Source organism: Lynx canadensis, chromosome C2 (assembly GCF_007474595.2).
Source record: "Lynx canadensis isolate LIC74 chromosome C2, mLynCan4.pri.v2, whole genome shotgun sequence".
NCBI lineage: Eukaryota > Metazoa > Chordata > Mammalia > Carnivora > Felidae > Lynx > Lynx canadensis.
Genome location: NC_044311.2, coordinates 144434312 through 144456357, shown reverse-complemented (window position 1 = coordinate 144456357; position 22046 = coordinate 144434312). Strand labels below are relative to the sequence as shown.

Sequence of the window (22046 nt, the reverse complement as noted above, 5' to 3'; positions counted from 1 at the left end):
CCATTCATAAAGCATAACTTATTTTCCTTCAGTGAATCAGAGTGATGGTTTAAGTATTGCACAAGGGCACTTCATGTGATGCATGCCACACTTTGGATTCTGCATGGGAGAGATAATCATAAAACAAAGTAACTAAGTGCTCTGAAGCAGCGTGCTTTGGAATTCAGCAAGGTAATTTTCAGGTAGTTAAGGAGCTTTCTTTTCAATGACAATTGTAAATGCCATTCCTCTTAGTTAAACCAAATAAAATGTCAGATTCTAAAGAAGACGAATGGGCACAAACCAGATAAGAAACAGCCCTTTTTCTTCTTCTTCCTTATTTTTCCCCCCATTAATCTAAGTATGGGTTATCCAGGTTCTTTTCTCTTTCTTGAGCTAGAAAGTAAAATATACTTCAAATGCATACAGATCAGTGATGCATGGAATTCTACTGTTGAACACTATTCAATGCAAATATTCTTAGGAGAGGTAAATAAGGCTTTTATTAGGCTTTTATATCGTAGTATAAATAAGCTTAATAGATACTTTTCTGAGACAAGTTAAAGTTAAATTTGCTTTTATATTTGCAGAGTATTTGAATCTTGACTCTGCATAAGGAGACCGTGGTTCGAGCTTCTGTCTTTCTGAGCAGGTAGGAGAAATTTACTGAACCTCTTTGAGGCATAATTTTTCAATGTGTGGGTTGACCAAAGATACTAAAAACCCCTGTTGCTCTAATATTTCAAGTTAGTTGCCTCAGAAAATGTTAAATGTTAATTCCTGAAATATTATTTTAGATGAAAATTAATAACTGCAACTCAGGATATGTCCTTTCATCAAGAAATAAGGCTAAACAACAACAACAAAACTGTATGTTGACTTGGGCAAAAACAGAAAATAATGCTTGCTACAAGACTGACTCATCAGAAAATATATGCAGAAATTCAGTTCCAGCCAACACTTCTATTTAAAGTCTCACTCAAAGTGTTGTATTTGCCTCTTAAAAGAACATCCTCTAAGGAAGGCTTTTAAGCTTGTATTCCCTTTAAGGAAATCCATGGGCATGAACACCAAGGGTAATATCCATACCCCTTAATTCCAGTGACAAGCACAACACATGAGAAAGCCAGGCATATCACGGAATAAGGCAGGCTGAGTGCTTTGCCAATGAATCTACAATTTAATTAAGCTAAATTAATAGATATCAGTAATTACATGGATTAATTCGAAGAGAAAAAGAGTAAAAGGTTCAACTGATTGTCGGTGCTGCTGAATGCAGTTAGTATTTGGAGAAATCCATTCTAATGTGCTTGTGAGGCAAAGGACAAACCACTGATTCTCCTGATAACTTCGTGGAAGTGAAGAGGAAGCTTATGCAATTCCATTTGGTGGGGCAAGGACTCACCATCCACACGGACCATAAGGCGGAGGCTATTTGGGAATATGATGACATGTAACTTCAAAGATCAAATCACAGAGAATTTCTGGGGAATTAAATTGAGTAGCTTCTTCCTAAGTGTATCAGAGTGATTGAAGCACAATTATGTGAAGACGTGATAAACGAGACTTAAGCAATAACCTAGAGAGGCCTTCTTGCATAAAATGACAAGCGCGGAGGAGGGACATCTGGACGGTGACACACCCAGGTCTAAGAGTATATATATCATGGAGTCCCGACCATGGCATTGAAACTCAGAACATCTTCTGACGCTCACTCAGCTGAACTCCCATCTCCTGCCAACATGACCTACAGCTGCTGTTCTGGAAACGTCGCCTCCCAGTCCCTTGGGGGCTACCTGCGCTACCCAAGCTCCTCCTGTGGCTCTTCCTCCCCCAGCAACCTGGTCTACCGCACTGACCTCTGCTCTCCCAGCACCTGCCAGCTGGGCTCCAACCTCTACAGCGGCTGTCAAGAGACCTCCTGTGAGCCCACCAGCTGCCAGACGTCCTGCGTGATGTCCAGCCCCTGCCAGACGTCCTGCTCCCGCCCGAGGACTTCCACGTTCTGCGGTCCCTTCCAGACGACTTATTCTGGGTCTGTGGGCTGTGGGTCCAGAAGCTGCTATTCTCTGGGCTGTGGATCCAGGGGCTTCAAACCCCTGGGTTATGGAGTCTGTGGTTTCCCTTCCCTGAGCTATGGATCCAGTTTCTGCCGCCCAACCTACCTCTCCTCCAGGAGCTGTCAGTCATCATGTTACAGGCCAACCTATAGATCGGCCTTCTGTAGATCAACTTATTGAGCTTCCAGACACTTTGAGCAAAATACTTCAGTCTCTTTTTACAGCTGCTCTCAAAGGGTTTCAGTAATGTTAGCTAACCCCTCTCACCCCTCACTCTTCACCCTTTCTCCAGCATCGAGTACTGGCTGACTGTCTAGTTCTTTCAGACGGTGAAATTAATGAATGACCAAAATATTAAGTGCATGTGTGTAATTTTGAAACGATTGACTCAGAATTACATAAATTCTTCTTGCAGGATGTCAGTTCTGTTTAACCTAATAAACTCATTCATTCTTGCATCTGATACGTTCTCATTGTTCCTTATTGATTTTCAAAATTTGATTTGCGATCTATCTTTGGGGCTCCAGAGCTTCAGAACACCTAGGGAATGGTTTTGGATTTCCCTAGGAAAAGGCAGCAGGCGTATGGTGAAATTTGGGGGGCACTCCACTGCCTAAGACCTAATAAGTGTATATGTCTTCCACCATCAAAGCTGGAAAGGATTTTTATTTTTGATAGTATGCCCATATAAAGCCAATATTCTCATCATGTTTTTAGTGAAGACACCTTCTTCTGCCAATTATAGTTGGTTTTGAGTTTACATTTTCAAAGCAGTATTGAATTAGAGTTCGTCCAGAGATGTCAACCAGGTGAAAAGCATTCATAAAATATATAAACTATTTGAGTAAATCTGCTATGTTGACATGAAAAAGAGAAAATATGAAGTGTTAGGGGTTGAAGGACATCATGACTGTCTTTAAATATATGGTAATATGGATTATTCAGTGTGTGTGTGTAAGAGAGAGAGAGAAAGATATACAGAGTCTGAAGGTTTAAAATGAGCAATGGGAAGAGTTATAGGGAGAAATATTTTGGCTCGTTATAAAGACATATATATTTGTGAATTATAAATTTAAAAAATTATTATGACCTGGGTACACTGAAGCTATTCAATTTCTCAACAAGTAGAAAATGAATAGCCACCATGTTTGTTTGTTTTAGTGACTTCTTCACTGAATTAGAGGTATGGTTAGATACCTTTCAATGTTCTGAACCTTATAACCCACATAAGTATCCTTGGGATCCACTGCTCAGTAGTGGCAGTGAGAAGAGAACACATTTTTGTAGGATACTATGCAGATCCCAGGCAGGACACCCTTTGTGTTTATTTTCAACTTGAGCAAGTTTTTGTCTCAGAGGCTAAATGTAGTGTCAGAATTCAGTTCAAACTTTTTCATGACATGTTAAGTGAAAACTCATCATGAGTGGGAGAGACACCAACAAAGATTTACCATTTACTCTAATCATGTGCCATGAATGTGTATTGATTTGTCTTCCCTGATCCCTTTTCCCCAAGCTTTTTCTAACTGAACCTGAGAAAAGAGAGCTTCTTTTCTCTTATATCCAAGGCAATAATGGGCTAAGCACAGAGGCATCAGAACCAGGTCTTCTGGGCCCAGAAACCTGCCCAAGAGACAGAAAATAGAGGAATAGAGAAGAAGGATGTAGAAGTTCCTAGTGACCCGGGAGACTCCGGTTTCCATCATTCCTTAAGCCAGCTTTATTAGCCCTTCCTGTACTTGGATTATATGAGCCAATAAAGTCTTCTTTTGGTTGAAACTAATTAAAATAATTAAAATAAAAGAAGATTTCTGTCACTCACCTCTAAAGAGTTATAATTAATAAAAATGTGTCATCTAGGTGCAGAGTTACTCATTGACTTTGGTGTAAATAAACACTTAAAAATTTTTTACCAGTAAGAAAACAAGATTCTGTGAGACTGAATTTCATCATTAGCAGTGAGGAGGGGCTAGTAACGTGGGACGAGTAGAAGGTAGAGTAAAGAAAGCTTCTCAGAAAGTAAACTCAAAGGGGTCACAGTGGCTTAGCCAATGAGAGAGTCCTGGGGACACATTCAGCAAGCCTAGTGAAACTAGAAGTTTCTAACTTGAGACAAGGAAGGCCCCACAAGGAGTGATGAGCACGGAGAATGTTTTAAACAGAGAACAGCTCCAAGATGGAAGGAAGGGACATCCAGTGACGCGGAACATCTAGTACTGGAATGACTTCGAGATTTTCCCCCACTCTAAGCGATTTCCCCCACTCTTAGAGATTTTTCCCCACTGGGGATCTTTGAGGTGAGATGCTAAAAATTAAAATGGAGAGGCAAGGGAGGGGAGAGGAAATGCATACATCGGCATACCGCTAATCTGTAACCATTTCCAAGTATAGTATGAAGATGCAGATTTCAGGGATCAGGCAAAACGAATGCCTTTTGCTCCCTTCATTCTCTGCATGGTACTTTTCTCGGCCTCTCATCGCTGCTGATTTCCATCTTCCTATTTTTCTTCCCTCACCTCTCTGCTCTCCTTCTCTCCTTCTTTTCTCCTCCTTCTCCTCCTTCTGCCTCTCCCTCTCCTCCTCCTCCTCCTCCTCCTCCTCCTCCTCCTCCTCCTCTCTCTCTTGCTCTCTCTGTCCCTCCCGTCTCTCTCCATAATGTTTACCTCTTATGTGCGCTCTGCTCTTTTCCACATCCACCCTCTGATGTCCTACGAGTCTGGGCACCAGGTAACACCGGTCGATGACTGTTGGATGATGGTGACAGAGTGTAATGGAAAGCTGGACTTTATCATTGCCTAAGAAGAAGCTAAGAGTGAAGAGGGGCACTGGCCTTTCAACCTCAGTCTGCTCACTCATAACTACCCCATTCTAATGCCCTTACAACATGACATCGGCTCCTTGCTGTGAAGTCAGCTCACTAAACATATCTTGAACTACAACTTCGCATGACATTCTTTTGTGAAGAATGCTGGGGGCTTAGAAGAGACAAGGACTTTTGCCTGTAAAGGGCTAGTTCACGTGTAGTGAAAGAGACAAACTTCCTCCCATGATCTCGGTGTGAAGGGTGGGTGTAAGTGGGTACCAGAGGAACCTCAGAAAGAGGTAAATGCTAAGCGATGGCACAATCACTTGGAAGAATACTGTGTGGGGTTTTAGGAGGAAGAGTGCGAGTTCTTTTCATTGAACTATAATATGTGGACTGCAAGAGCTAAGAGATTACATAATAATTAAAAGTGAGATGGTGCAGCCCTAGGGGTCCAGAAATCGAGACAGAAGCGACACCCATGCTTGACAAAGCCTGAGCCTTGTGTCTGGCGTGACAAGATGTCAATGATAAAAAACAACCTTCACATTTGATATGCAGGAGTGGTCCTGTGGGCTCATTCTTGGGAAGCAAAATTAATGTGCTTATTTATGTGACTGGGGACTCATTCAGTTGCAATTAACAGTCTAATAAAATGCTAACACACACAGGGAAGACTTCAGGGATGCACACTACAACTTGAGAAGGCACTGAACTCCCAATTAAGGGAACATGAGTTGCTTCTCAAGTTCCAAATATTTTAGGCAGCTATTCAACAGGAAATCGTACCTCTCACAATGCCTTACCTACTGTTCCTCCAGGAGTTCCCCATACTGTCCCTTTAGGGGTTTTCTGACTTCCTAGTGTTCTGCTGTGTCTATCCTCATTCCATTGATTTGCTTTACTGCAGCGTCTCATTCTTAAGAGGCCACTCACTGTCAGGGTTGTGCAAGGGATTGCCTCCTTAAAAGCTGCACCCCAGGCTTCCACCCACTCTCCCCAAGCCCCAGTTCTGGACTGCATTTACCTCTATTTTGTAACTAGGATGTGTATTGACTCTCATATGCACGCCAGGCAAGAACTGTTGCTTCCTGCGGGCCCCACCATGCTGCTGACACGGAGTCTTGGGTCTAGGGACATAATAGTTGCGACTTCTGGGTGGTGGACCCTGTTTCTGCCACCCAACCTACCTGCTTCTGTAAACTGTGTATTTTGCCGGCCAGTCTGTGTATGTAAATGACTCATCAAACTGCTGCATGATCGCATTTTTTGTGTGTGCAGACTACACAAGCTTCTAGTGATGTTGAGCACTCTGTACACAATCATTATTATTGTCAAATAATGAGTATTCCCTTATTGAACTGTGGTCTTTCTCTGGATAAACTGTACTTGTTCTAAGATACCCCCTGTAATTGGACAAGCAACCTGGAGAAAAATAGCCTTTGTCCATCACTCCTTCCACCTGATTAATCCACTAAAAATTATAAACTTTTAGTAATGTTCCATTTCAAGCCTCATCCTTTGCAACGATGTAGATCCTCATAAGCACACATAAAATAATAAGGAGAAATGAGATTGTGGATATTTAACTCAATGGAACCCAAACTGGGCACTCTATTATTTTTTGTTAGTGTGTATGTTCTGGTGTATCTTTTCGATGCTCTGGGTTTTGAAGAAATATTGATCTTTTTGTGAAATATACACCAAATTTTTAGCTTAGAAAAATGTTGCTATATATAGGATTACTATAGGTAGACCAGGCTTTTGAAATCTTTTAATGTTATTTCCCTTGTATGGTACCATGCATAGGGAAGGAGAATAAATAAAACATGTGTTGGGACTCAGGTTCTATTCCTGGTTCCCTTGTTAACTAGATTTTGATCTTATATATATCACTTCACTTCTCTGGGTTTTGTCTTCCATGTATGTAAAACGAGATGGTCCTTGATGATCCGCGATCTCTAAGATTTCTTTCAGCATTAAAAAACAATTCATGTGATATGGTAATAGTATCATGTGGGGGCTGAGCCTGTTAATGCCCCTACCGCAGTTTAAATTCTTCTTTGTGGCCTGGAAAGGGAGGAATGGAAGACAAATATATAAAATGTGACACGATATAAAACATATTAGCATTAAGAGAGAACTTCTCAAATAGTCAAATCATGATTCTCGTGTAAGTAAAAAACAAACACAACTGAAACATCTTAGTTCACTCTTTAATAAATGAATGAATAAAAAGTTACAACTGGTTCGAAGGAGAATTCAAAGAACACAATTATGAAGGCTGTCAGAAATGCTGAAATGAATTTACAGAGACAGCTACAAAGTGGTCACTCTACAGAGGAGAAGTCAATGGCACTGGATGGAAATCATTTCAATTTCTACAGATGAGAATCATTCGCATTATTATCAATTTTCTGCAACAAAACAGATGAAAAGCAATATAAAGTGGAGATATCCTGAAAGCTGAGTGAGACAAGCCACACAGCAATTCATTCCCATGTCCCCTAATTCAGTCTTTCATGATTTCTGACAACAGTATGTGAAATCAGAAATGTGAATTGTAAAACATATTAAAACATGCAATCCATGTGAACAATATTTTTTCTTTAATATAGAAAATAAGAAGAGAGGGAAATTATATACACCGTGGCATGGAAAGACCTACCTTTCAACTTATGCTTTTCTGATGGCACTTTGTCTGCTATAGTCATGTGAGGAAAAGGGACACAAGGGTGTGATATTTTGACTTTACATTTTCTTCCTGCCCTGCCCTGCCCCTCACCTCAGTTCAGTTGCTACACCACTGCTTGATATCACTGTTTAGGAAAAACAAGATTCACTCTTTTAAAATCTCAGATTTAATTAAACTAAATAACATTATGTAAATGTAATAGACGCAACAGGTGGTCCATTTTTCAGATTCATTACCCTTTTTAGTTTTTCTAACATGAAAAAGTTAACCAATAGCTCCCACCTTGATTGTAACAGTGGTTACATGAATCTATCATGGGATAAAATCTATCATGGGATAAAACACAACTGTACGAACACACACACATACGCACAACAAATGCGTATATGTTTAAATTGGTAAAACTGAATAAGGCTGTAGTCTGACTGACAGTTTTGCACTAATGTCAATTTCCTGGTTTTGACATTGTGGTACAGTTAGTTAAGATGTCACTATTGAAGGAAACTGGGTGAAGTTCAAGGGATTCTATGGTCAAGTTTTGCAACTTGCTGTGGGTCTATAATTATTTGAAAAAAAGAAACCGTTAAAGGAAAGTTAACCATATGTTGGCAATCTAAGTAGACTATCAATTGGTTAGATGTGATATACAGTTTATAACAGGTGTTTCTGGAAGATTCATATGGGCACGCTAACGTCTGTGAGTTAGTGACAAGACACAGTCATCACTGATATAAGAAAGCTCTTAGTCTGCCAAGGGTGGATATGGGGGTCGTGAGTAAAAGTCAAAGGATTACAAATTGCCCAAAGATTTCCTTTTCTTCTATGTTCACCAGGTGTCTATCTCAGAAATTGTAAGATTTCCCATCAATCTCCTTTTTGCTTCTTGATGGAGTCAGTAAAAGTCTTCTACTCCAAATGACTAAAGCCCCACTTCCCAATGTTTATCACTTGGACCATCGGTCTTAAGGGACACGTAACAGATTAGAAACAAATGTACATTTATGTGATGAATATTGGACTAACCAAATTCAACAAGTTTGCTTTCTTCCTCTTTCCAAGTTTTAAACTATACTGAAGCATATTGCAAATTCCCAAAGGAAAGAAGATTATAGTCCCCCCACCCTCACCATGGTGGAGTTTCAGAGACCCTACGTGAGTTTTTTCCCAAGTCCTTTGGGCCAGAAAATATTGTAATTTTTAGTCAAAATCAGTCTTGGTCAAAATCTATCCCTTGGACAATGAGGCATTGTCCTTATTTCAGGGAATTTTTGCAAATGGTTAGCATCTAAATTTGTCTTTGATGTGCACTCTCTTTTTGATACTTTACCAGCAAAATAATCCCAGTCATGTAATTGAAAGGGAAGCTGTTATCACACTCATAATCATAAAAAGAGTGAATAGTGGCTGATTCTGTGTTTTTAACAGCTTACTCTTCCTGCCGGGCAAATGACCACAGAGGTTAATGTCTTGACTATAAAATTGATTCCAGAGGACTTCACTTTCTGTGTCCTATGGATTGTGCAAGGTGAAGAGGTGTCAGTGACTGTTCATTTTCTCCAGCTTATAAGCCAAATTGGAAAAATGCTTTAGCTTCAACAATTTGAGGGTGATTTCTCACGGTCTATTATTGCGCTAGGTAAAGCAGGAAAAACAAACAGTCAAACCACATTTAGCACATCCTCGGGAACCGCAAACTTCATTCTGAGAGAATGATGTGGAAATGTTCTCCTAATCGATTGTCAACACATGAAGGGGAATGCTTTGTACAGCAAGCCTGCATTTCCTGAAGTCATGAGATGGAACTCTATTCAGTTTTTCATTTTCAGATTCTCGATGGGAAAAGAATATGGTTGTGAATTTTCAAATGGCTTACTTTTTACTTTCCCGCTCCATACCTTTTGTACGTGCGTTAACGCTTTGCCTGGGACTGTCTCCTATCCTCTCCGTTTTAATCCTATCTTCTGAGGGGTTTTAGGTGCTAAAAAAGCTTAGTAGGAAAGCTTTTACCTCATCTGCATCATGCATTGGTCTTCTACATTTGTAGATTGATAGTGTGGCTTAACAATATAGAAGGTAAGGCTGGGGAAGGAAATCTGGAGACAGAGAGACCCAGTCTTAGGTTTTTGGCTGTATAAAGTTTTTATTAAAATAATTGTTTTAATTAAAAAAAATTAATGTTTATTTTTGAGAGACAGAGAGAGACAGAGTGAGAGTGGGGAGGGACAGAGAGAAGGAGAAACAGAATCCAAAGCCGACTCCAGGCTCTGAGCTGTCAGCACAGAGCCTGACGCGGGGCTCGAACCAGTGAATTGCGAGATCGTGACCTGAGCCGAAGTTGGGCTCTTAACCGACTGAGCCACCCAGGTTCTCCAATTTCTTTTAATGTTTATTTTTGAGAGAGAGGGAAAGAGAGAGACAGAGCGTGAGTGGAGAAGGGGCAGAGAGAGAGGGAGACACAGAATCCCAAGCAGGCTCCAGGCTCCGAGCTCTCAGCACAGAGCCTGATGTGGGGCTCAAACTCACGGACCGTGAGATCATGACCTGAGCCGAAGTCAGACACTTAACCGACTGAGTCACCCAGGCACCCCTATTAAAATAATTTTTAACACATGACTTAACGTATCATTATACACTTTTTTAATACAAAAGATGAAAATAATATTAGTTAACTCACAGGGCTATTATGAGGAATATATATGAGAATTATGGAATATAGAGTAGAAGGTTAGATTTTCAATTTATTGAAGGCACTGTGCTTCAGGCATCTTTGTTCTGAGCACATCCCCCTTGATATACGATGTGCTTATCATTTACATGGCGATTAACATCCACATGTCAATTGTCTATTAGCAAGTAAGGAAAGCATAGAATAGACTTTGGTCTTCATCACTGAGATACCAAAATATATGCAAAGAGCATCACTTTTGCAGGCAGAGGCAAAATAATGGTTGCTTTTTTCAACAATGGAGTACCAATTTTGTGTTCTAAGGTTTAGTTGTAACTCATTTAATATATCTCCTTGCTTAAATCTTCATTCGCTGTTTCATTCTTCAGGCAAAAATATGCAAACCTTCCTTAAAAGAGCCCTTACTTGCTGACGTACTACTTTGGATAAACCTCTATAACTTGTTGCAGCGTATGATGACAGCCACTGAAAAGTTAAGAACAAACAAACAAAACATGAGTATTGGAACGAAGAGCCACCTGGCACCCACAAGCCCACCAGATCCCATTCTTGGGGACAATAGTTTTAGTCATTACTCTATTAATGATTTTGTTGGGGATGCCAAACAAAAACAAAATTACTAATAGTCTTGGAACTCAAAGTGAGTGAGCAACAGACATCTTATCTTTGCCTGTTGAACTTTGAAGTTTTGCCAATATGGATAGAGAATGAAGGTGCAGTGCCCTCAAGCTGCTGAATCCATGTGAACCTGATGCTATCCCCAAAGCTCCGGTTGGTTAATAGGCCTTTGACTCCTGAATGATAGGACTTGTTTGTAAGTCATGACGTGATTATTACCAGAAACTCCTTCTTCCCCAAACGCAATGGAATTAGGATAGCTCCTTGTAGCAGTAGGTACAGAGTCGGGGCTCTCCTGTCTGTTAACCAACCAACATCCCAAACTGTGCCTGGGCTCCCACGCCACCCTCCAATCAATGGGATTGCTTGATCATCAGAATACCACAGTTGGGATGCCTAGTTTCATTTTTCCACCTAGAAGATCTTCTGAGTTTTTGTGCTTCAGAATAATTTCTTAGAATATTTGAGCATTTAGATAATCACACTTTATTTTTTAAACTTGTGCATTAGTCTGTCAGCTGTGCAAGGGAACCCATTTAAGCTATCCAAGCATGTGACTCCTAAGGAAACACCATGTGTATTTGAATCCACGACTCACACACTTATTAGCTATTTGTCTTGTACATACTGTAGGACCTCTCAAAAATTCAATTTCCTTTAATGTAAAAGAGAGATAATGATAGTATTTATATCACAGGTTTATGATGAGGAACGGATGATAAGATATCCAAAGCCACGAAGAGTTCCTTGAATATAGAAAGCACTCTATAAATGTTAACTATTATTAGATTATAAATGTATAGAACTTATGTCCAAAAAATAAGTGCACGTGGGTCCCTTGACCTAACTCTCTGGTTGCATGAGCCATAAACATCACATTATTTTATATAGCCTAAAACCAAACATTTATACTCTCAATTCCTAAGCATTTTAAATATCCACTAAAGTACATAATAGTGTGCTCTATTCCCTACCAAACATCAGAAATATATTTTGACATAGTTTAAGCCAATACTTTTATAGTATATACACACACACACATTTTATCTTGGGTCAACCTAATTCAGAATTTCCTTATAATGCTTTTTCTATTCATCTTTTTAAAATTTTTTTAATGTTTATTTCTTTTTTGAGAGAGATGCAGTGTGAACAGGGAATGGCAGAGAGAGAAGGAGACATAGAATCCAAAGCAGGCTCTAGGCTGTCAGTACAGAGCCTGACACGGGGCTCAAAGTCATGAACCATGAGATCATGACCTGGGCCGAAGTCGGACGCTTAACTAATGGAGACACCCAGGCACTCCTTTTTATTTTTTAATTTTTTTTTATTTTTTGTCTATGTTTGAGCGAGAGAGAGAGAGAGAGACACACGGCAAGTGGGGGAGGGGCGGAGAGAAAGGGAGACACAGAACCTGACACAGGCTCCAGGCTCTGAGCTGTCAGCACAGAGCCCAACATGGGGCTCAAATCCACAAACTGGGAGATCATGATCTGAGCAGAAGTCAGACCCTTAACTGACTGAGCCACCCAGGCACCTCAACGACTTTTTTTTTTTTTAATATTTCTCTTATACTGTGATCCCACTGGGCAGTGCTTTCAGTCCTGGTCTTCACTCCAGGGCTTGTCTGGCCTTCAAGCCACCACATTCCTCTATCAAGGTTAATCGGGGCTTTTTAGATGTAACACCCGCCCTCACATAACATGGAAATGTGATATCTGTAACATTGCTTTGGAAATTTTTATTTGTTCCGCAATTTTCAATGTGCTTGAAGAAAATAATTTGGTATTTGCTTTACTGCTTCTAAACACAGCCCCTAAGGGGCCATTAAAAATTTACATGCTATAAGTTTGATGGGAGATTACTTTTTAAAAGAATTTGGGCTGAAATTTCCAATTTCTTAGCTAATATAATCTAAGTCCACTTACATGAGACATTCCATATTCATCCAGCTGGTAAAGAGAGCCAAGAAGAATTATTTTTCCACAAAACTCATTTGATTCTCATGGAGTATCATGATCATGGAATGATCTTTGTCTTTTATGAACCATTTCTGTCACACATATTAGTTGCTACTGAACATAGGTACATGCTTTATTAGATGGCACACCCCATGAGGAATGATTGAGAAAAGAACCACAACAAAATACAATACCATAAGCAGGGAGGAAAGAGAAGGACTGTATCTCGGCATCCTGTAAATGACCTTCTGAGTCACCAATTACACCAGCAATGGTGACCCACTGTTCTGAGTACACAGCAATCACCTGAAATCCAAGGCAAAAATGTAAGCTGGCTTTTACCTACAAAATACAAGGAAGCATATTTATAAGAGTGTTGATCTAGTTGTTTTAAGTTGGACAACACACTAAGGAGATACTCTTATGTAAATTGGAGAAGGACATTGAAGTCGGCTGTCAAGAACGTCTCACCCACAGGGCGAGCACATACGCCATCTAAGCCAGCAGGGAATATTCAGATACTCCCTGACATGATAACAAATGACTTAGATAAAGTGATAATAGGTTACAACTGCTGGGTTGGAAACTTCTCGTCCTTTTACAGAATTCCTGGTCTACCTAAGTCTTATCTTGTGGCCTCACTTACCCCAGCTACAGCGTCAACCCACTGAACTCTGCTCTCCCGATCTCTGCCTAGATAAGTCTCTCTGTAGTGACTCGAGACAGAGTTTGTAGAAGCCCATCAGCAGCTAGGAACTATCCTTTTTCCAAACACTATGAATTCAAAGCCTTCCATTCTTTAAATTGTAGTCTTGCAATTCCCAAAACCTGAACTGTCATCCCAGCGTCCTCTGTGAAAACTACTTTTCTACCACTGAATACAGACTAGCCCATAGGACTGGCTTTTGCGTCTTCATACTCCTATAGGTACTGTTTCTTTTTATTATATTCCTTAGCTGCAACCCCTCACTTCAAGAATTGACTGACCACCAACTATTTAGTTTCTCTCAGAGATACATGTTCTGACATCATTACACAAAGAATAGTCAAAGTGGGGAAACTGCCAGATACTAAGAGAAATATAAAATAAATTTTGGGGCGCCTCGGTTGGTTGAGCATCCGACTTCTGCTCAGGTCAGGATCTCACAGTTCCTGAGTTAGAGCCCCGCATCCAACTCACTGCTGTCAGCGAGGAGCCCGCTTTGGTCCTCTGTCCCTCTTTCTCTGCCCCTCCCCCACTCACGCTCTCTCTCTCAAAAATAAATAAACATTAAAAAATGACATCATAAGTTATTTGATATTCTTTTTCTACCATCATGTGCAGAAATGTTTCTGTCTACTCAGCTAAACTTTTATGGATTTTGAACCTGTTCATGTTTTCCTTTGATGTTTTTTAAGAGTCATTGGCCCACTGGGGTTGCACTTCCTCATATTGCTAAATACTACGTGGATAGCTTTGGTTGCTGATTTTATAAAATCGGTAAGGACCGTCCATTTGCAAGGAAGCGTCACTCGCAGTGAGCAGCGCCTAATGTATAGAGTTGTGGAATCACTATGCTCTACACCTGAAAGTAATGTAACATTTTGTGTTGAGTATACTCAACAACACACAACAAAAAACCAAAAAGCAGTGACCCTTGAGCAAACACATGGAAGATGGGAGGACACTAGTACTATGCACTGTTTCCCTTTCTTTTCAACGTCCAAGAAGGTTAGAACTGAATTTGAGGCTCAAGAGGCCCCCGTGGTCTGCAGATGTGTGGTCTTTTGTCCCTTGGAGAGGCAGGACAGGACAGCGGTTTAGGGCATGAGCTCCGAATTCAAACCAGATTCAAATATTGGTTCTACTGCTCACTAGCCATGTGACTTTAGGCCCTATATTTCATCTCTCTGGGTCTCTCAATGAAGATAATAAGAACACCTGCCTCCCAGGGCTCTTTTAAGGATTAAACGAAATAATGTATGCAGATTCCTTTGCATGTAGGAAGAACCCTAAAATTCAGCTGTGAAGGGCGCCTGGGTGGCTCAGGCGTTTAAGCGTCCAGCTTTGGCTTAGGTCATGATCTCATGGTTCATGAGTTTGAGCCTCGCGTCAGGCTCTGTGCTGACAGCTCAGATCCTGGAGTCTGCTTCAGATTCTGTGTCTCCCTCTATCTCTCCTCTCCCCCACCCATCTCTCTCAAAAATAAACATTAAAATTTTTTTAAAAAATTAGCTGTGATTACTTTTAAAATATCCACTATGTGCTAGGCAGGCACTGTTGCAATTGTGGTCATTTCCAAATTAGAAATAAAAGAAAAGAAGAGAAGAGAAAAGAAGAGAAAAGAGAAGAAAAGAAAAGAAAAAAGGAAAGAAAAGAAAGAAATGAATGTATGTGGTCTCTGACCATGACATGTTTATAATCCAGGGGGAATATCTACCTAATTTGACCTTTCTCCAATACGCGATACTTTTTTGACTACTTCCCTTTTTTTGTAACACATCTTTACATTGATTTTGTTTGTTACACTCCTGATTTTCATTTTACTTCACTGGCTATTAACTCCCGTCTTTTGCAGGCTCCTCTTTGCAAATTCCTTAAATGTAAAAGTTTCTCAGGGTGCCACGTGGGCCCCTTCTCATATCATTCTATGTGTTCCTGGGTTTTTATCATTTTTATTGGAGGCAGCCAAGCACTGTGGTTAAGAATATAGACGATTGAATCATACTACCATGGTCTGAACCCTGGGATCCATTCATACTCCTAGGAGACCCTCTGATCCAGTCTTCACATTGCAGCCAGAATCATCTTTGTAGGAGGCAAATTTGATCTAGTTCTACCTATGTTTATAACCTACAGATGGTTTCTCAATGCTTCAGAATCATATTCCCTTGTCTAAGCCAACAAGGACAGATGAGTTTGGGAATCCAGAGTTTTTCAGATTTCAGAAAGATAATGGGGTGGATTAGCCATACCCCGGGTAGTGTCTAGGACAATGCCCCATAATCAAACATACTGATTTATTTCTGAGGCACGGCATAAGATATCCACACGGAGAAGGGGCAGAAAAAATTAATCTGCATGGTTTCCATTAGTTTGAGCCACGCGATTCCATCTAAGAAGAATAAATACTGCGTCGTCTTCGTCCTCCAAATTGGTTCCAAAGGATTTTTGATTTTGCAGAGATTTCGGGACATTTAAAGGATGTCCAAATCCCTACCACGGCTGACAAAACCGCTCGTAATTTGGTTCCTGTCTGTCTCCAGCTTCACCTTTCATCTCTTCTCTTCTGACATTCTTTCCCGACGTCGAGCTTCTTGAAACAAGACCCCCCTTGCCTGAGTAACTCCTCTGCCTTCAGCCCTTAAACTGAGCTGGAGAGGTGTGCTATCTTTTGAAGATAAAATTAAGGCATAGAGGTATCCGGTGCAAGATAATGGTGGGGGGGAGGGGTCAGATCGTAGAATGACATGCATAAAATACTTAGAGATATGAATTCAAGTTTGCAGAGGTCAACATAGACTTTTGAAAACACACTCTGAAAAAATGCACAGGATACAGAGTTGAGACAGGTAGGCCCAGAGGATTGGGGGCACACTGAGGAACCACCTGCTGTCTCAAAGATAGGAAAGCTGAGACACAGCAAGAAAGGAAAGCAAAGTATTCTAATATGTTTCAGAGATTAAAAAAAGTAGCAAGACATGCTGATCCAAGATGGGAGATGGGAAGTGAGGAAGCAGGCCGGGGTGGGGGGGCGGTTCTAGATGTCTCCCGGACATCCCATTTTCAGAGTTGCGTAGATGGTGTACTATAATTTAGGTGGGTGAAAAGGCACAGAAGCAGATCTGAGCCGGGAGACTCTGTTTATGAAGGCAGTTAAACTTCTGCTGGTTTTGCTGTTTTTGTGAAGCATCCAGGGGGATAGGCGGAACAAGGGAAAGTTCGGAGGTCTAAAGACAAAATGAGATAGGAGATATTTAGGTGGTGATAAAACCATCCATTTCCTAATTTATCCATTAAGAAACTAGGCACAGGCACCCGGGTGGCTTAGTTGGTTAAGCGTGCAACTTCGGCTCAGGTCATGATCTCACAGTTTGTGAGCTTGAGCCCTGCGTCGGACTCTATGCCGACAGCTGGGAGCCTGGAGCTTGCTTTGGATTCTGTGTCTCTCTATCTGCTCGTCCCCCACTCGTGCTCTGTCTCTCTGTCTCTCAAAAAGTAAATAAACATTAAAAAGAAAAAGAAAAACAAGTATACAACTTTGATCGTTCTTGAGCAGAGGATTCAGTGCTGAACAAGAAAGAGTAGATTTATTGTCTGCTTCCCCCACCACCCACCCCTCACCCAGAGATTATAGTCAGAGGTGTGCCACTCAAAAAAAATGAGTCATAGACCACGGTAAATCAGTGATGTTACCAAACCTATGATTTAGTGAGGCTAACAATTTCAATCATGCAAGACTTCCTAATGTTCTTAATGAAGGAAGTGATGCATTGATTTACCTGTTGGCATACACCATTTATCTCATGGCAGAGAGTAACAAACTCTATGGACTAGCTGTATTCTACAGGGCAGACTAGCTGCTCTAGTCTACAGGGCAATTTAAAAATATATTATATTGTCAAATTGGTTTCCGTACAACACCCAGTGCTCATCCCAACAGGGGCCCTCCTCAATACCCATCACCCACCCGCCCCTCTCACCCCCCAAACCCTCAGTTTGTTCTCAGTTTTTAAGAGTTTCTTATGTTTTGGCTCCCTCCCTCTCTAACCTCTTTTGTTTTCCTTCCCCTCCCCCATCTGACAATAAATTTCATATTTAAAAAAGTATATATATATATATATGTGTGTGTGTGTGTGTGTGTGTGTGTATGTGTATATTATAAAGATGATAGAATTAAGTACAAGGTAATAGATATCATAATAGGAAAGCCTAATTTATCCTGGGATCCAGTGGTTATAAAGTGAGGAAAAGCTTAATTATCTTAATTATCCAGGTGCAGGAAGAACACGCAGGCAGGGAAAATAGCGTGTCCTTGCGGTAGGAGAAAGCTGGAGAGAGTTTAATGGTGCAAGAGGGAAAGGGTACAGTGTGGAAATGAAGTTAGAGCCATGGGCAGGGGCACGACTGTGCAGCCTCGCAAGTCACGTGGACGATTTGTGTTTTATCGCACATGTATTCGAAAACAATGAGAAAGTTTTAATCAAGAGAGTGATACGACCGGCTTTTCACCTTAAGATTTTTCAGGCAGGGATAGGGAGAAGAGATTGGAGGAGACGTTTTCTGAAGATGAGGCGGACCACGCTGGAACTCTTTCACAGCCCGCCAAGAAAGGAGACCACCTTGAACTCGAGCAGGTGTTCTTTCCCAGAACTGCTTTCTCCCCCATGCAAGTTTTGGAGACATTTTTAATTGTCCTAATGAGTGTGTGTGTGTGTGTGTGTGTGTGTGTGAAAGAGTGTTGTGGGGAAGAGGTGTGCTACTGGCCTCTAGTGGATGGAGGCCAAGAGTCCTGCCTTACAATGCACAGGACAGTTCCCACAACTAAGAATTACACATCCGAAAATGTCACTGATGATGAGGTTGACAAACCCTCTACTAAAAGGCAGGACTAGATGGATTTATGATGAATTTGGAAGACAGAACGGGTCGCTTTGGGGAAGGATTGCATATATGAGGAGGATCCTAAGCATTTTGAGTTAAGCAACTAGATGGATGGAAACGCTGCTTACCTAGATAAGAAAAGAAATATTTCATTCTCCGTAGGGAAGAGCAAAAGTTCAATCTCGCACACATGAACGTTTGACGCCCTTATGAAACCTCCAAACTGAAATGTCTGGTAAGTAATTGGATATCAGAGCCTAGAATTAAAAAGAGGCGTGTATGAAAATATACATTTGAATGGCACAGAATATGGATAGTATTTTAAGCCATGATGGGGACGTGCCTCCTCTATAGGCAGTATGTGTCAAGAGGTGAGCACCACGCCTCAGGAACTGTTATGTACAGGAACCCAACTAAGGTTACAGAGAATTAGGTGGCAGTTAGAAAATGAGGAGTGTGACGTTATGGAACTACATAGATGAACATGTTTCAAGATCAAGGGCACAGTCAGTCACTTGTGTTGAATGTGATTAAAGGTTCACATAAGATCGCCACAAAATGTCCATTGCATTTAGCAGCATAGAGCCACTGCTGGCGATGCCAGTGAGATTTCGGAAGAGTGGTAAGCCAGAGAGAGAAACTATGGTTATTGAAAAGAGAAAAAGAAGTAAGATCATTGACAGACTGAAGGCACAATTTCTTAGAGAATTCTATCTTTAACAAATTAGGAGAGCTATATCGTCATGAAGGAAATGACACTGTGTGACATTTTTGAATGGGAGAAAAGTTGACTTTGTCATAAGGCTGAGAAAGCAGAACCATTTGAATGGATGGATGAGAATGAAGCGGTTTGAAACAGAAAAGAAATAATAATTAATCAAGGCCCCAAGGCCAGCTGTGTGTAGAGTGGGGGTGGGGGATAGATATCTCGGGTCACTTCCCGCACTGAATTTATACTTGGGGATTATATTTAATCATGAAAGAGACTTATTTCACTTAGAGTTTCCATAAAAATAAGTTTTAAAAGAAAAAAACCAATTAGTTCATATGCATATATTTGTTTTGGATAAGTACAAAAATAAAAAGTTAATGATTTGATATATTCCTTCAGCTCAGAAATAACTCAGGAGTACCCACCACGTGCCAGTCGCTGGGGCAAAGAAGACTAAGCCCTACTGCTGCTGACCCTGAGGTATTTCCCTGCATGTGGCTGTTCTGCAAATTCAGAAGGCTGAAGTCTAACTCATTCTGCATGACCCATATCAAAAGGCATCCCTTGCAATTCCTTCTGTGTGCGTGTGTGTGTGTGTGTGTGTGTGCGTGCACCAAATGGATAGCTTATCACATACTAAGATTCTGATGTGAGAAGAGTCAAAGCTCAGCTGAGATGAACACCTGTCAGATAGGAGGGATTTGATTTTGCCTTTAAGGAATGAAAAGGATTTAGAGAAGTGAGCACAACATTTGGCAGAAATTTGTAAGCAAAACAACCAGCAAACTATTCCATTGGTGCCAGATAAGCAAATACTATAGGAGATTAGAAAACAAATCACCTGCAAAACAAACAGAAAGATCAAATTACATAAATAGCTTTTTGTCTCCAATTTCTAAAAGATGCTTGCAGGCAGAAGTTGGATATTATCGTAAGTGGGGGAAAAAAAGACATCTCTAATTCCAGGACTTTTCTTTATACCATTGATTTTTTTTTTATAGTCATAAGGATGATTTTAACTACTTGGTATGAAGGTAAGTTTTATGCTTCTTTGTCTTTCTAGAACGATGAGCAAAAGAGAAGCTCAGCAGGGAGTGAAATGAATCACTCTCCGAGGTGTCTCATTTCTCACTCCCAACTGAGTTGGCAAAGGTTAGCACACTATTAAAAATTCAAGTTTTTGCAAATGCGCTTCATCGGTAGTCAAGTCACTCAAAGTATATCAGTTTTTAGCAATTATTCTCAGCGATAGGCTAAGTGTTTGCCAAAGAATTCTCTGCCTCACATGGAAAAAGAATCCAATAACTCCATACTGGATAAAACATGAGTTGCTTGTTGATGATAAGCTAAATGAGAGGACAAATAGAAGGCAGTTTGAAACAACCATCTCCATGGTAACTTTGCATAAGAGAAAACAGAACTAAAATGATTAAGAAGTTGTTCCTTCAGTGGCGGCATTTAGGGATTTCATAAAAGAGGTAAGACTCCATACGGAGGCCCATCGGATAAAATGCAAATGTTATCACACTGAAATGTTATTTTTTCACGTGGGCATTCATTGCTCACATGATACTCGAAGTGAAAAAGACAAGCTTCTCAATTTGGTAGCATACCATTGTGGTTCCTTCCGGCTTTGAAGAAAGACACACGTGGGTCACTAAATTAGTGACAATTCCTATCTCATAAGGTTGTTGCAAGGATTAGATGATGCCACAATTTTCAATGTTTTACACATGGTAAATGCTCAATAAAACACACATAAATATTTGGGAGGGGGGTGTGGGTGACTGTTAGGAGTGCATTGGTGGTAACAAGTTATACATTCACGCTCAAAATGCCCACAGTCAAGCTCGTGAAGAAGGGATGGCACTATCTGCATCATGACAAATATCTTTGAAGGCAAACCACACCTTATTTCCAGAAAAAAAAAAAAAGCGACGAGTGCCTTCTATAAATCAGAATAATTAAACAGCAGTTAAGAACACATGAATGTGTTCAGTTATAATTATAGCCTAGGATAATTAGTTATTTTCATGACAAGACATGCACAAGAATGGCAAGGGTCTGCATCATACCCAGTGCAGTGAGGGGATATATACGCATATAAACATGCCTGGGAGATATCACAGTATCTTCTCACTGTAACTCAGCTGAACTCCCATCTCCTGCCAACATGACCTACAGCTGCTGTTCTGGAAACTTCTCCTCCCGCTCCCTTGGGGGCTACCTGCGCTACCCAAGCTCCTCCTGTGGCTCTTCCTCCCCCAGCAACCTGGTCTACCGCACTGACCTCTGCTCTCCCAGCACCTGCCAGCTGGGCTCCTCCCTCTACAGCGGCTGTCAGGAGACCTCCTGTGAGCCCACCAGCTGCGTGGGCTGCGTGGTGTCCAGCCCCTGCCAGACGTCCTGCTCCTGCCCAAGGACCTCTGTGCTTTGTAGTCCCTGCAGGTCAATTTACACTGGATCTCTGGACTGTGGATCCATCAGAGGCTACTGCCTGGGGTATGGACCTAGAAGTTCCTACTCCCTGGGCTGTGAATTCCAGGGCTTTGGATCCCTGGGTTATGGAGTCTATGGGTTCCCTTCCCTGGGCTATGGGTCCAGCGTCTACTGCCCTACCTACCTGGCTTCTAAGAGCAGCCAAACTTCCTATTGCCAACCAACCTGTAGATCTGGTTTCTACCACCAACCAACTTGTTAAGGATTCTGGACCTGGACTTCACTGCCCTTCAAAGTCAGTCTCTGCAATTATCTGGCTAGAGTCTATATTCTACTAGCTAGAAAAGTGATAATTAAAAAAAATCCTATTAATGTGAAACCATTTATCTCATAGAATACCTATTCTTTTTTCCTTCTATTTTTCTTCTATTTTCCTTCGTACTTCTTTTGTTCAAAATGGACCAAGTGGTCTTTTTTTTCCCCCTTCAAATAAACTCATGTAATTTGATATT

The 22046-nt window shown here is 40.9% G+C and overlaps 2 protein-coding genes across 2 annotated transcripts; both read left to right on the top strand.

The window, feature by feature from the left end:
* The first annotated feature begins 1658 nt into the window (after positions 1-1658).
* LOC115524145 (keratin-associated protein 13-2) lies at positions 1659-2219 on the top strand. The gene has a single exon (XM_030330510.1). The coding sequence runs from the start codon at positions 1659-1661 to the stop codon at positions 2217-2219; it is 561 nt and encodes a 186-aa protein (XP_030186370.1).
* A 19013-nt stretch (positions 2220-21232) lies between these two features.
* Positions 21233-21796, top strand: LOC115524109 (keratin-associated protein 13-1-like). Its single transcript, XM_030330457.1, has one exon. The coding sequence runs from the start codon at positions 21269-21271 to the stop codon at positions 21794-21796; it is 528 nt and encodes a 175-aa protein (XP_030186317.1). The 5' UTR covers positions 21233-21268.
* Positions 21797-22046: the final 250 nt, after the last annotated feature.